Below are 13,868 nucleotides of genomic sequence, written 5' to 3'. Positions count from 1 at the left end.
GTGTTTATGGTTTAAGTTCCATCTTTTTACACGCTCCAAAGTGTTTCTCAAAAGCTGGTATTAATAACTCAAGGAAATAAGGGCTGGGTTTGCAACAAAACCAAATGCCTGGATATGTGGAAAACCAAAATACATACATTCTAAGAAAAAAAATAATCAAATGTTATTTGGAATCACCTATATGTCTTTATTTCAGTATCATGACTGGATTCGGCCTACTGAGGACTTTAAGATTACAAGAGGCACCCTATATTGCTTCAGTTCAATGCCATTGAGCTACATTTTGTGTCCAGGTAGCTAAAGCGATCGCAGCTTCACTAAAAACAGAAAGCACATTACACTGAAATAGCATCTAACACATATTGCTTGGGGAGGTTTCCTGTGGAACAGCAGAACAATGAAAATAACCTTGAACTTTCATTGTCTAGGGATCATGACAGAACAAGAGAAAGAAGAGAAAAAAGTAGGAGAAACCCAGGTACCTCATAAAGCGACAGGTACAGGAATGCCAACACAATGGCTCCAGCATGAGAAACAGCGGGCTCTCAGACTCAATGTTTTACAATCTTTGCAGTAGAAAAAGATTTTCCAACATCTAACCACAGTTTCCCCTGCACCGTTTCTCACCCTGCCTACCATGGATGATGGATGGATGCAGCAAACAAATCACAAATCTCCCATCTTTCCATCATCCTTTCTCTTCCTTACACTGAGAACTATTTTTCAGAAGAGGACACTCACTGGGCGAGAAGCACGCCGAGAAGCAGCGCCTCAGCCAAAGCTGGAAAGCGGGGCGAAGCCACAAGGTCGAGCACCTTGCCGGACACAGCCAGCGCGGTGGGGCGGCGGCTCCGCTCCGCCGCCAGCCGGGCCGGCGGCTCCCGGGAAGCGGGCGCGGAGCTCCCGGCCGGCGGCAGCAGCGCGGGCCGCTGTTGCCACCTGCTGCTGGAAGCGGGGACCCGGGGCCGGCCGGGGCCGCGGGAGGCTCGGCCGGGGGGAGCCGGCCGCCAGCCGCACGGGGCAATGCGCCCGGCGCCGGCGGCGAAGGCGGCGGCAGAGACATGTCTGACAGGAGAGGCGTGCGGCAGAGGCATGTCTTGACGGGAGAGGCGTGCGGCAGAGGCATGTCTGACGGGAGAGGCGTGCGGCAGAGGCATGTCTGACGGGAGAGGCGTGCGGCAGAAGCTGGCGCGGCCCCTCACCTGGCGGGGACGGATAGGAAAGTGGCGTGGCGGGGAGGAGGGCAGTCCAGGTATAAACCAGGTGAGATGAGTCAGAAAAACGACCCAGATAAGCAGAGCTCAACAGATAAAGTCCAGGCTGTGTGTATGATGTGTTTCCACGCAGTTTCCAGGCGCCTAACGTTTGCAATGGGCAAATTTGTATTTACTGATGGATGTAGTGGCTGTTTCAAATGTAACAGAAGGAAGATAATCAGTGTGACGCTAATAATACAAGCTTGTACATGGTGCCATAATTGGTTAGTGCAGAAGAGTGGCAGCCAATACCGAAGGAAGCATGAGTCAGTTAAGACAAAGCAATCGATTGTAACAGATCTCCCACATTCCCTACTGAGGGAGTTCATGCCTAAATGGAAAAAACACAGTTAGTACCCTACTACAGATCACTCAACAGGCATGTTAATAATGACTTCTAAATGGTAAAAGCTGTAAGATAATATGCAACATAGAAAACATAATAGCAGAAGGTTTAATCTGTTAAGCATATTTTTGAGACATCACGCGGAGTCCAAATTTTAGGATATTACAATTATTCCTCAAAGCAACTAGGCAGAAATACCAAAAGAGGAGAAACAACACTTGATTTACTTCTGAACAGTGTACCAAGCCGTTGGAGACACCATAACAGCCTTAAATGAAATTTCTTTATAGGACAGGGGGAAAAGATTTTTAAAAACACCACCATTAGACTTTACAAGGAGGAATTACATTGAAATGAGAAGCCAGTTAAAAGGGTAAAAAAGCTTGGAGGTCAGAAGGAAGCTTACAGACACTACATTAGAGGTTCAGAGGAAAAAAAAAAAATCAACTGAAAAATTCAAAAGCACCCTTTTTTCCCCTAGTCTTTTCACATCCCCAGTATTCCTACTCCTCAAAACCACATATATGATTAAACATGAGAGCATGGGGGACACCTGTAAATAAAAGATACTCTTCAGAAAGTGGAAAACAGCCAAAGAAAACAGAAAAGCAAAAAGTCTCATAAATTCAATGTGAATTGGACAAGAACAAAAAGGTCTAAACTCAACTTGCCAAATGCATAAAGCTAGTAATAAAACTGCTTTCAAACACATCATACGTATGAAGCCTGACAGGAAACAGTTGGGTGTGCAGATAATCTGGCTGTAAAAAGCGCACAAAAGAGAGACTCAGAAAAGGTTAAACAAAGTATTTGCGTTAGGATTCACAACCACAGAAAAGGTCAAAGAGGTTCTCAGACAAGTTCTATACTTCTCGAGTGATACGTTTTGGGCACCATCTCAAATTGAACAGGTTTCAGAACATACAAATACAAATTTTAAGAGGACTCCAGAGATGATGCTGGAAACTACAAACCAGTCGATCTGACTTCTGTGCCTGGAAAATGTCTAGGTATTATATGGAAGAACAGCTTTTTTAAAGAACATACAGGGAAACCAATGTAATGAGAAATTAGCATGTAATTTTGTAGTAGACAAGTAGACATTCATGAGCAACAAATTAAATAGTACTGCTTTAATAGAGTCAACAAAGGCACAGGTAAGAGTGATCAGACTGATACTGGGTTTGCAAAAGGCTCCTCACAGTCCTTACCTAAGGCTTCAGAAAAAAATTATGCTGTCGTGGGATAAGAGGAAAGCTCTACTCTGATTAAAAATAAAAAGCTGCTCAAAAAATTAGGAAATCAATTACAAAAATGAATGATTAGTTTTCAAAGTACGGAGCTGTAGCAGTGGAGCCTTACCAGGATCTTTGCAGGTTCCTGTGCTGTTTAAAGAACGTGAGGTGGTAATGTTGGCAGAGAATAAAAGCTAGCCACTGTAAAGCTGACCACAAACATGTACAAAAGGATCTCTCAAATATTCAGTGTTAATACATGCAAAGTAGATGGAAAAAAAAGAACCAAAACTGTAAAAACACTGTGATGGACACAAAATTAGCCAACTACTGCCCCCAAAAAGACACTCAGATTTTTTTCATAGTTCTCTGAAAACATAAGCTCAATAATTAGCAACAGCTAAAGGGCAAACAGAATGTCAGTAACAATACAGAAAAAATGGAGCCTGAAACAGAAGATGATGCGCTATCATGACATAGGCATATGGCACACATAAATCTTGAAAATAGCATACAGAGCTAGTCACCTCATTTGCAAAGAGAAGAAAGAGAACTATGGATTGTAGACTGGTGACAAGGAAAGAAAAAAAAAAAATCAAAAGAATAGATGACGTGTATGAAAGTCATTCCAAACAAACTTTTCAATTTGGAGAAAGACGACTACTGCAAAAAGATAAAATAGAGATCTATAAAAATTACATAATGAGCAGTCAGTGCCACTCACTTTTCCTCCCCGCCCCTCCCCGGTTATCCACATAGGAGGTCAGGTACTAAGCTAGACAGATCTCCGTTTGATCAACTATACCATATAGTTTTAATTGCTTCCTTAAAAGAGGAATGATAAGCAAAATACAGTAAAAATAAGTACACTGAATGTGAAAAAAAGAAAAAGAAAAAAGGGATTTACCTTGCAAGTTTTACTAAATCCTTATTTTAAAATCTAATTTAAATACAAGGGAGTTAACAGCTATATACATGTAAGTGGCATTAATTTTTTTACACAAATTTTTTGTGCGTACAAATGTATGCGAATCTAACAAACACGTGAACAAATTGTGAACAGATTGTTGTGGCAAACATCCTTTTCTTCTAAACCTTTTGACTTAATGAAAAAATGTGTGACTGGTATTGGAAGGTCATAGTCAATTAATAAGCCTTTCTTAATTTTCATAATGCTAAAATGTCTGTGTAGTTCAGCAATGTATAAAAATATAACCCTGGAAAATATTTCTGCTATGGAAAGGAGACCAGGTGCTCTTTTTCTCCCTCCCCCCCCCCCCCCCCCCCAGTTTTTGCATGGTACTAATGCTAATAGCATACATTTTGTTGCTTTTATGCTTAGAATTTTGTATCATCCCTTTTATGAGTGACTACACGGTACACAAATGAGAAATAACAGTATTGCTTTTTTCCTTTTGGGAGAACAGAACTTTCCTGAAACTTTTCTCTCAAAGTTTCAAAGTTAATCAGACTTCCAAGAAAAAAAAATAAACTGTTTCAACTGAAACAACAGACAAACAATGCAGTTACAGTTTCTTACAAAACTTCTCTATTAAATTACATTCATATGTTCTTAACAACAACAAAAATCTTTAATTATCCAAACTATCCAATGTGGCAGTAATTAGTCTCTGCTGATTCAAATATTGTGAAAAAAACTCAATATGGATTTTCTTCATTTAAAAAACCTAAATTCTTTAAAATGTATTTTGCATTATAGAAAACTGGTTTAATTCTATAATTTTATTTTTAATTGTAAATTCCAAAAGGGTGTATCACATAAAACATTCAGTTCCTTTCTTGGTTATATGAATATTTCTGTCCTTCATTATCTTGACGTGTTGCATGCATACGTAAAGAAAATGATAACCAAGGTTGTATTTTTTCCTTAACTGCTGCTGCTATTGCTTTATTGGCCTCTGGTCACTGTGAACTAAGCTTCAGAAAATCTCAGAGGATAGAAAGAAGAGTTGAGGCATGCTTTCAATACTCAGGACTGGCTTTCAGGGCTTTCACCCACAGCTCAGGGGTTATGCTACATCCATTAGAAACCCCACCTGTCTCCGAGGACCTTCGTTGTCCTTCCTCACTAGCTGCCTCTGGCAGGAGTGGCCAGACAAGGGCTCCAGAGTCGCTTTCGGCTGCTCAGTACAGAACGCTGTGAGCATACTAACAGCTTCAAAGCAATAGAAACATTTGCAGCAATACATATGTGTGGCACTCTAATTTAACTCTAGTCTGCCTTTTATAAAAGTCATTTTGTGTATTCCATTGTTTTCCTTACCAATAATTTCACAATAGGAGCTTGTAAAGTAATTATAAGCAAATAAAATGTGTAAGCTTGCAATCTAACACCAGGCATAATGTAATGAATATGGTAGCATAAAGCTAAGAAGAAATAGAGGAATAAGACTGAGGATTATGGTGTGAAGTTTCAAGGAAGTGCTAGTTCACAGGACAGAAAAATGCCGAACCAACCAATCTTTCCTTGGTGGTGTCTCGGAAGAATCTAAGCACATGTTGGAAAGGCTATTAGAGGGGAAGCTGAACCCATAATCTTTTAAGTTTTTACGTGTCTGAATGCACAATATTTGATTAAGAAAAAAAATGTTTAAAGAATTTAAATTCTCAATTAATAAGCCAGAACTAACGGGTCAAGTTTCAAACTTTGGAATTAACCTGCACTGACTGCGATCACTTCATGGATCATTCCTTTAATAAAGAAATACAGACTTGCCACCTGACAAAAAAAGTGTTCTATATATCTTCTTTCATCCAGGATTTTTTTCATAACTTAAATGGAGAGAAATAACAATTTTGGGCAGCTGGTTTACCTTTCAGTATAACAACGTCCAAAGAACTCGATCCAATCCTGTATTGTGTTGTCCTCATAATTTGCTTAAACAGTAAAATGTCTTTTGGGAAGATAGCCGTTCTTGACAAATATTTCAGTATTATGGGTTTCAAATTATTATTCTTATACACATACATTGTTATTAAGATAAATAATGCTCTGATCACCTCTGGACCTTCCATAAGATAAACTAATCATGAGTCTTATTTTCCAGATGTTGAGTCATTCTTTCCTGATTGCTTTCCATTTAGAACATCTCTTGGACCTATGACCACTGAGACTACGTGATACTTCGATGCATGAAGAATTCCTGCACAGAACATCTAAATAATGCAGCGTAAGAGACATTTTACCCTCCTCCTCCAGTGAAATCATTCAGTTAACCTTTGACAAAGTATCTCCTAGCTCATCATTTCTAAGTGTCAGTGTGAGCAGTCAAGTAAGAAAACAAAACCAAGATTTTCTCATGTTCCTTTGTCACTAATAGCCAAATACTAAAGAATAAACATTTATTTTGCCCACTAACATTTAAAGTACATTCACTTCCTGCACATCTGTCTTGAATTCAGGGCAGAAGATATGTCTGTTGTTCAAAGTTGTACTTCTGTTAGCACAGCAAGCTCTGCCGCAAATATAACTTTCAGTAAAATAATCTCAAACCCAGATTAAAAGGTTGGGCTTTACCAGCTGTTAGGTGAATCTGCCTGCCCTTTCCATAACTATTTTTCCTATTACATTCTTTTATATAACCTCCTTTCCCAGTATCACTGACCAACAATGAGTTGAGAGCTGTAATAAAAAGAGCCTTGGTCTTCTATATGTATGCTTTTTTCAATTATCAGAGTGGGACAGGTAGCTCCATCAAATTCTGTAGATTACTAGTGTCTCAGAGAGGGGGGAAAAATGACTTATTAAATGAGGATATGAGAAAGGTGGTCCAAAATGCAGAGGTAGAAACCTCCAAACGACTTCCAACAAAGCCAGGGCAACCACAAAGTGCTATGCAAAATTTTACAGAAATATAGGTAGACTATTGCAGCAATGCCAGAGGTAACACAGTACCTGAAATGATAAACCCTGTTAAGAGAAACTTACTGAATTGGAAGAGATTACAGGCAACTTGAAAAGACAGAGAATTGCATACGCCATTTTTGCCAGACTTCTACTTTCAACATTTACAAGGCATGCTCAGACCAAGGTGATTTTGTTGAACAAAAGATTAATTTCCATTTAGGAAATAAATACTAGATATAAATCTGACTGTGTAGTAAATGTAATATTTATCTGCATGAAATATAAAATTTGCTTTTCTTCTGGCTGACATCTTCAGTTTAATTTTCTTCCTTCTATCTTTCCACACCCAGCGAAGTTTTTTGCTATTCTTACTGCACTTGTTAACAGCCATAAAAGCTTAAACACAGAAGAGGATACATTGTATCTTTATAAGCCAGGGGATTGGGGAAGGCACTGACAACCATAGTCTCCGCAACATAGCTACAATTTCAAACAGTTGTTACATTTCACGTGATGACAGACAACTTTATTAAACAGAGAGGTCTTATTTAAGAGCCATGGTCCCTAAATGCAGACACAGGCGACACAGGCTTAACGTGCAATTATATATTAATGTATAGGGTGTTCATCATAGATTACTATATGCAGTTAACTGGAATCTTGTTGGATCTCTAATTTAAGCAAATGTTGCCCCTCCGAAATGTTAAGGAAAAAAAAAAAAAGACTAATGTTAAAACCAAAGTCTTTTCTCTAGGAAGAAAATCTGAGCTGTAAGGGAAAAAATATGTAAGAAGTGCTTGTTTGGCATTTCTCAAGCTTTGGCTGTATCATGCAGCCAAATACAGCTATATTTCCAGTGGGAACATAATACTGGATAAAGGATGTTTGTGGTATAGCAAAAATAAAAAAGCAAGCAAAATGCCTGGATAAAGTGTTTTGCATAGTTGATAGATGATTGTAAAAAATAGGCGTCAGTAAAACCTTGTGTGAAACCAGAGAAACCATGAGAAGAGGACTCATTTTTGTACTAATAACAGAGAGAAATGGCACTGCGGCTAAAGAGACCAACATTTCTTACAGTTCTAGCCTAGACTGCGTAAAATAGCTGGGAGTTCTGTTAGCAATTAGAATCTACTAAAAAAAACCCCATAACAACAACAAAAATCAACCTACCCTACTTTAAAGCACTACTAGAAAGACATACTAGAGTTCAGTACAAATGTGCTCTGATTATTACAACTTCCACACTGTAAAGATATTTTAAAAGCAGCCAGGGTTTGGGAATTTGTCTTACTAAACCTATTTCAAAGTCAGGAGCAGACAAATACAATTCTACAAGCAGAAGCTTAACAAGGATATAATCATCATCAAAGCAAGCTATTTAGCATATATTACAATATTCTGAGATCCTCCACTAAATGCCATCTGATCACACATGCATGAAAAAGTAGTTGTGTTCAAGACTACTTAACAAAATATCAAAATATCATAAATGATTCAAATTTTCAAGTTTCCAAAACAATCTTTCATCAGGGATTGTTTCTTGCAGACAATATTTCACCATTGTTTTGTATCTTTAAAAGCAAACAAAAATACACTAAAAAATGCCAACCAACCAAAAAAAAAAAAATTACAAGACATTAAATACAACATTTGCCCAGGTTTCAAGTTATTTTAAGCTCTTCAGTTAAACACAATATGAATTAAAACTTGAAATCCTAAATTTATTAGGTGAATTAATACCCAGCACAACTGTTTTCCTTTCTGTTCCTGTAACACTTTGAAATTTGTCTAAACCATTAGAAAAATAAAACACAATAGCATGCAAACCAGGAAATGGACTGAACAGTACGCTGCACTGAAAGTTTCTCTCTCTTTTTGGGTGCTTTTCTATGGCCAGTAAAAAAAAGAAATAATAATAAAAAAAATTACAATTCTTCTGCAATTTGCATGAACACTGCATCCCACAGATATGCTTTGTATGTAATATAAGGAATATTTACGAGAAAACCTATAAAGAAAGTTGCCTAGTACCACAAATTGCCAGAGTGGGGGGAAAAAAAGAAAGTTTCATTTGACTGCCTTTCAAATTTATGAAAAAAAGCATTGCTTGTGTTGTACTGAATGAGATATGGGTAAATGTACATGTCACTGTACATTAAACATGGCAAAAACTCAAGACCACCACTAAAACCCCGGGCTAGGGAAACAAAGAACACTGATCACATTTTCTGCTGTAGTTGCTGTCATAGATCTTAAATCTTAATGTATAAAGATGCAAATATATCAACTGCCTATTTTGCTAATGCACGCACTCTTGAACATTATTTTAATTTTTGATAGTACCTTCTCGTTTGTATATTCAAATTGCAGCAGATAAACTAGTAAGCTATAAAACTCAAAAGTATGTAAACCCCTCACTTTTTACCAAGCCAGTAAAAATAGTGAATACATAAAAGTGAAGCTAAATACTTGGGCTTGTGATTTTATAATTTCTCCATGGGCTCTACGGTTAGATCACTCAGAGAACTCTGCATGGAGTGACTGATGCCAGAAATACTTCTTGGTGAGATCTCTCTTCTATTTTCCTTGCCTCCCACCATGCAAATTTCTTTGCTGCTCCTCACCGCTTTTCCTCCATGCCCATTTTACGTTCTTAAAAAAAACATTTTTAATATCAGGATCTTCCAACCGTTTCCACAAATTCCCCCATCAGACAAAAGTTCTCTCATGTTTGTTCAATCACTTCTGCACAGCAAGGAAATAAGAGCACTACTAAATTCCCCTTTGCAAAGACTTTTGGTTTTAGAAAACAGCTATTGAAAGAGGAATATACAAAATCTGCACACAGCTCTTAGATGATCATGTGTGCTTAATATTGTAATAGGATAAAGGTTAAGCATAATATTGTTTGACCCCTTCAACTGCTGACATTCATGCCATGTTATTGTTAGTGTTGCATGTTAAGCAAGCAAATTTTCAATGAACTTGTGTTGGCTTTACCACAGACACAGATGTTAGGCGGACTCCTTTGTTCATAAGGTTCTCATTATTAACTGAAACCAAGTTGAATATTTGACTGAAGGAAAGGACCATATCATTGTTTTCAGATTTTGCTCTATGACTTAACTGAACTACATCTGCCAGCTTTGGAAATACCAAGTACTTCTTGGCGCCAGTACTGGCGCCTTGCTCTATGACTACCATCTTAAGTGCTTCAGCTTGAGGAAGTCTAGTAACCATCAAAACAGTTTAATAAAAACGTAAAACTGTGATTAAGAGTTATTCACTAGCTGACGGAGTGCTCTGAAATTTGTTCTATTTATAAATAATTTCACAAAATAGGCAAATCATAGTAAACTGAATGCATGGCTGTAAATATGTAGCCTAGAAAGTTCACAAGATGTTTTTGTGATTTATGAAGTCTGTGTTATACTTGAAACCACATTTATTTAATAGATAGGCTGGCACTTCACAGGATAATTCAATCTGCTTCAAATCTATCCAAAGCCTTTGGGAAACATAAGGGATGCTCTGAATATAAATGCAATTCCACTTTTCACCTTTTTGCACTACTGTCTCTTAGCATAAATATGAAGAGGATTACACTCCCCCAAAAGATCTCCCTTTATAAAGAATGCTGTTGAAGATGAAAGAACTCCACAATTTGTGCTAACCGAAATATAGGAACTATTTTATATAGCAAATCAACTAAATGTTATTATTCACTTTTTTGGATATGTCCTGAGGCTATCTGAATTAAAATAAACAACACATCACACTTTCTTCCTCAGAAAGACCAAAATCAAAGTGTCTATCTTTTATACCACTTGGATAACTGATGCCAAAAAATACAGATGGTAATTCTGCAAATAAACAATTTTATTTTCTATACACGACAAGGAAATATGTTACTAGAAAGGAGAAAATAAATGCCAGAACAGGCTATTTTCAGAAAAAAAGAGTGTAAAAAAAGCCTCTTATTAATTTATTTCACATATCAAAAGATAGAAGTAATTAGTATTTCCAGATTATTAATGATGTGATGTGAGCTAGAATCAACAATACTTATTTCACTTACCATGCTGAATGTCCCTCATGTCTAAGTGAAGGCTAGACATTAATATTCCAACAGCTTGAGATCTTTTGTTACTTAACAACTTGACAACCTGCCAAAAGAAACCCAACTATTAGTATTAATCTCCAGTAAAATGTACCAGATATTTCACATTACTAACGACAAATTCAAGAAATAGTACCTTGTAGTCTATATACACATCTAAAAATGAGTAATTACTATTTTTAAAGTTTGTTTCTGCTGCATAAATCCATCGCAAGAGTAACTATGTCACCTAGTTGAATCTTAATCCTAAAAGAGTCACTATAAAAGTTCCCCTAGACTTCCTCCGTCATTAGGATGCACACTTTCAACTTCACACTGATGTTACTAAGTGTATGAAACAGGCTGTCATATAAAAAAAATTCCAACTGTGTCTATCTTGGAATTGCTTTGGTTTCCAAAACCACACAATGATTTCCATCTTTGATGTAAGCTAAAACTGTGAGAATTTGTATTTTATTTGAATGTTTGACGTAGTAGGCGCCAATATGAATTTTATTTTAAAAGCAAAATAACCGCGTACGTATTGGGACTTTCTTTGATCACTTTTAGGGAATATAAAAGGTCTCAAAAGCTTTTTTGTTTTTAAAATAAACAAAAACATAAAATCAAGCCATCAAAACGTCTTGCTTTAGGGGGTTAAAATTAGCCACTAAAATACACTTTTGTAGATATTTGCTTTGCAAGCATAAAAGCAACAAGTAATTCACAGACTGTCTTCCACAGGGCTCTAAGCTGTTTGAATTCAGCTTACTGTAAATTTTATATCATTGGTATGAGAAGGAAGCAGTGCCAGGAAAGGACCCTTATCTGTAAAAATGACGTGATTCTAGATGAAGTACTTTTCAATGCAGGGCTACAACCATTACGTAGATGGAAGAGGTTAATATTTAATCTGCTCAGGTTGCTGAGTTTTACACTGTACTAAACACACTGAAGAAAACCTTTGTGAACCACTTGGAGGAAAGAAGAAAAGCCAGATAATTAGAACTGTAAATTCAAGTTCTTTTTATATTGCAGTCAGGAAGCATATACTTTTTTTTTTTTTTTTTTAAACACAGTTCCTATCTTAGCACAAAGGTGCTGTATCATCTGCAGCCCCACTGGCAAAATTATTTAGAAATTAATTAGTAGAAATGAGATTAGAAAAAGTAGAATTAATTTAGCCAGAGCAAAGAATGTCATGATCCAATTCACATCTTAAAAAAAACATAAAAGTACCCACAAGATGTTTGCCCTGTGGTCAAATTTGATTTACTTAAGTTTTCAGACACAGGTTTGTTCGTTGATGTTTGAGCAGTAGCTGAAGAGAAGAAGTAAAAGCCTGACCCAGAAGTCTGCCACTGGGACTGCTTAGGAAAGGAAACTTGAGAAACTCACAGTGCTTGCCGTATAGGTTTTCTGAGGATGTCGTTGGCTGGCCAATTGTTTTATTAATTATTTTTTTTTCCCCCTTAAACCTTCATAACCATCGATTTTGAAGGTATTTCATCCTCCTTTCCTCATAGATTCCTAGCTAGTTACAGAGAAGTGAAAATACAACATTCTGCTCATGAACTGAAAATTTTATTAGAAACCAAGTATGTCATAACTATCGTTCACAAGGTTAAAGACCTAAATTCAAGGCATGGCTATTGACATCATCTGTCAGAAATTAGCAAGAAATTCCTATACAATTGTCTAATCTATGTAATATATTATTAGGAATTTAAGACTGAAGTCAAATGGACTGAAATAGGACATGATAGATTTTCTGAATTCAAAGGGAAAACTAACGTAATTCAGAAAAATATAATTGGGATATCCCACACTATCCTTCTAATAGGCTATAATCGCTCTAAATGTTTTTTAAATGGGACATAAATCTCATTTAAGCCTGGAACTGAGATAAAGATGGGACAAATAATATGAGATTTTCTTGTTGTAAAAAGAAGCTATTGTCTATTTACTTCTTTGCAGCTACAAAAGGTTTACAAAATAAAATAGATCTTGGGTATAGCAATAGTCACACAAAGTGGCAAGAGCTCATCTGAAGCAAGTGTGTACATTTCTTGTCACTCATACTCTGCAAAAATGAAGTAGAAATGGAACTGATGCAGGCTACTGTGTTGGCCAGGAGTAAAACAGAACAAAAGAAGAAAACAGAGAGTAAAATAGCTTTGTTAAGTGGTCTTCCCCAAAACAATGTTACAACTGCATTCAGGTGTGAATGTACCTAGGACCAAGGAAGGGTCCACAACTTGACCTTTCCCAAGGAAGCAGAACTACACTGTTCTTTCTTGGAGGGCCAAAGAACGAGGATGAGCTGGAGCCTGTTCTTGGGACTCTCCCACTTCTAATGGTGTCAGCACCCGTATACTACTATATTTGCTTCAAATTGTGAAATCTCTGTTTCTACCACCCATCAGCAATCTAAAGCTCAGAGAGCTACCAAGATCAGGTCTACAAATACATCAAGGGGACCAACACTAGAGAAAAAAGAACCAAATAAATTAACTATGTTGTTATAATGCAGGCTAGAACATGATTTGTTAGGGGACATGATTCCCATCAATGCTATAGGACCAGATTTAGTGGCCTAGTAAATCCCTTCAAGTCTATGCTCTAGAAGGAACCTGGCCTAAAAGTTACCAGGAAAAAGAAGCTGCTTTTTCCGAAAGTGAGCTGATGGACAGGAGAACAATTTTTTACTGAGTGCCACATTTTGCCAGCGATAAGAGGGGGGTGGGGGGGAAGCACTGTCCCCATGAAGAACAGGTTGTCTTTGCTGCCAAAATTCTGAACCACGAAGACATCGAAAGAGTACCGAAGAGCATGACTGTCAGGTGAATGGGTGCAGAACAGCAAGATAAAACATTGTTATGTAGCAGCTACCAGTTTTGTCTGGCTTTATTTAAAATCTAAGGTTTATGTCAACTTTTATACTAATCTCTATTATGCATTTCATTCCCATTTCAATTGCATGAATACTATAGTTTCCTCCAATAGAATGGCTGTAACAATACAACACTAATTCAGAAAATATGAATATTAGCATAAATGC

General features: G+C 37.1%; 1 protein-coding gene across 2 annotated transcripts in view; it reads right to left on the bottom strand.

Annotated features, from left to right (window-relative positions):
• The window catches only part of FMN2 (formin 2), a 168,213-nt gene that overhangs the window by 87,351 nt on the left and 66,994 nt on the right, over window positions 1-13,868 (bottom strand). For both annotated transcript variants that reach the window (XM_076334185.1, XM_076334186.1), the window contains one exon: window positions 10,787-10,874. In XM_076334185.1, coding sequence (XP_076190300.1) covers window positions 10,787-10,874 — 88 coding nt within the window. The remainder of the gene's footprint in view (window positions 1-10,786; window positions 10,875-13,868) is intronic.

This window comes from Aptenodytes patagonicus, chromosome 3 (assembly GCF_965638725.1).
Source record: "Aptenodytes patagonicus chromosome 3, bAptPat1.pri.cur, whole genome shotgun sequence".
Classification (NCBI taxonomy): domain Eukaryota; kingdom Metazoa; phylum Chordata; class Aves; order Sphenisciformes; family Spheniscidae; genus Aptenodytes; species Aptenodytes patagonicus.
The sequence above is the reverse complement of the archived record's forward strand: the minus strand, read 5'-3'. Positions and strand labels throughout refer to the sequence as shown.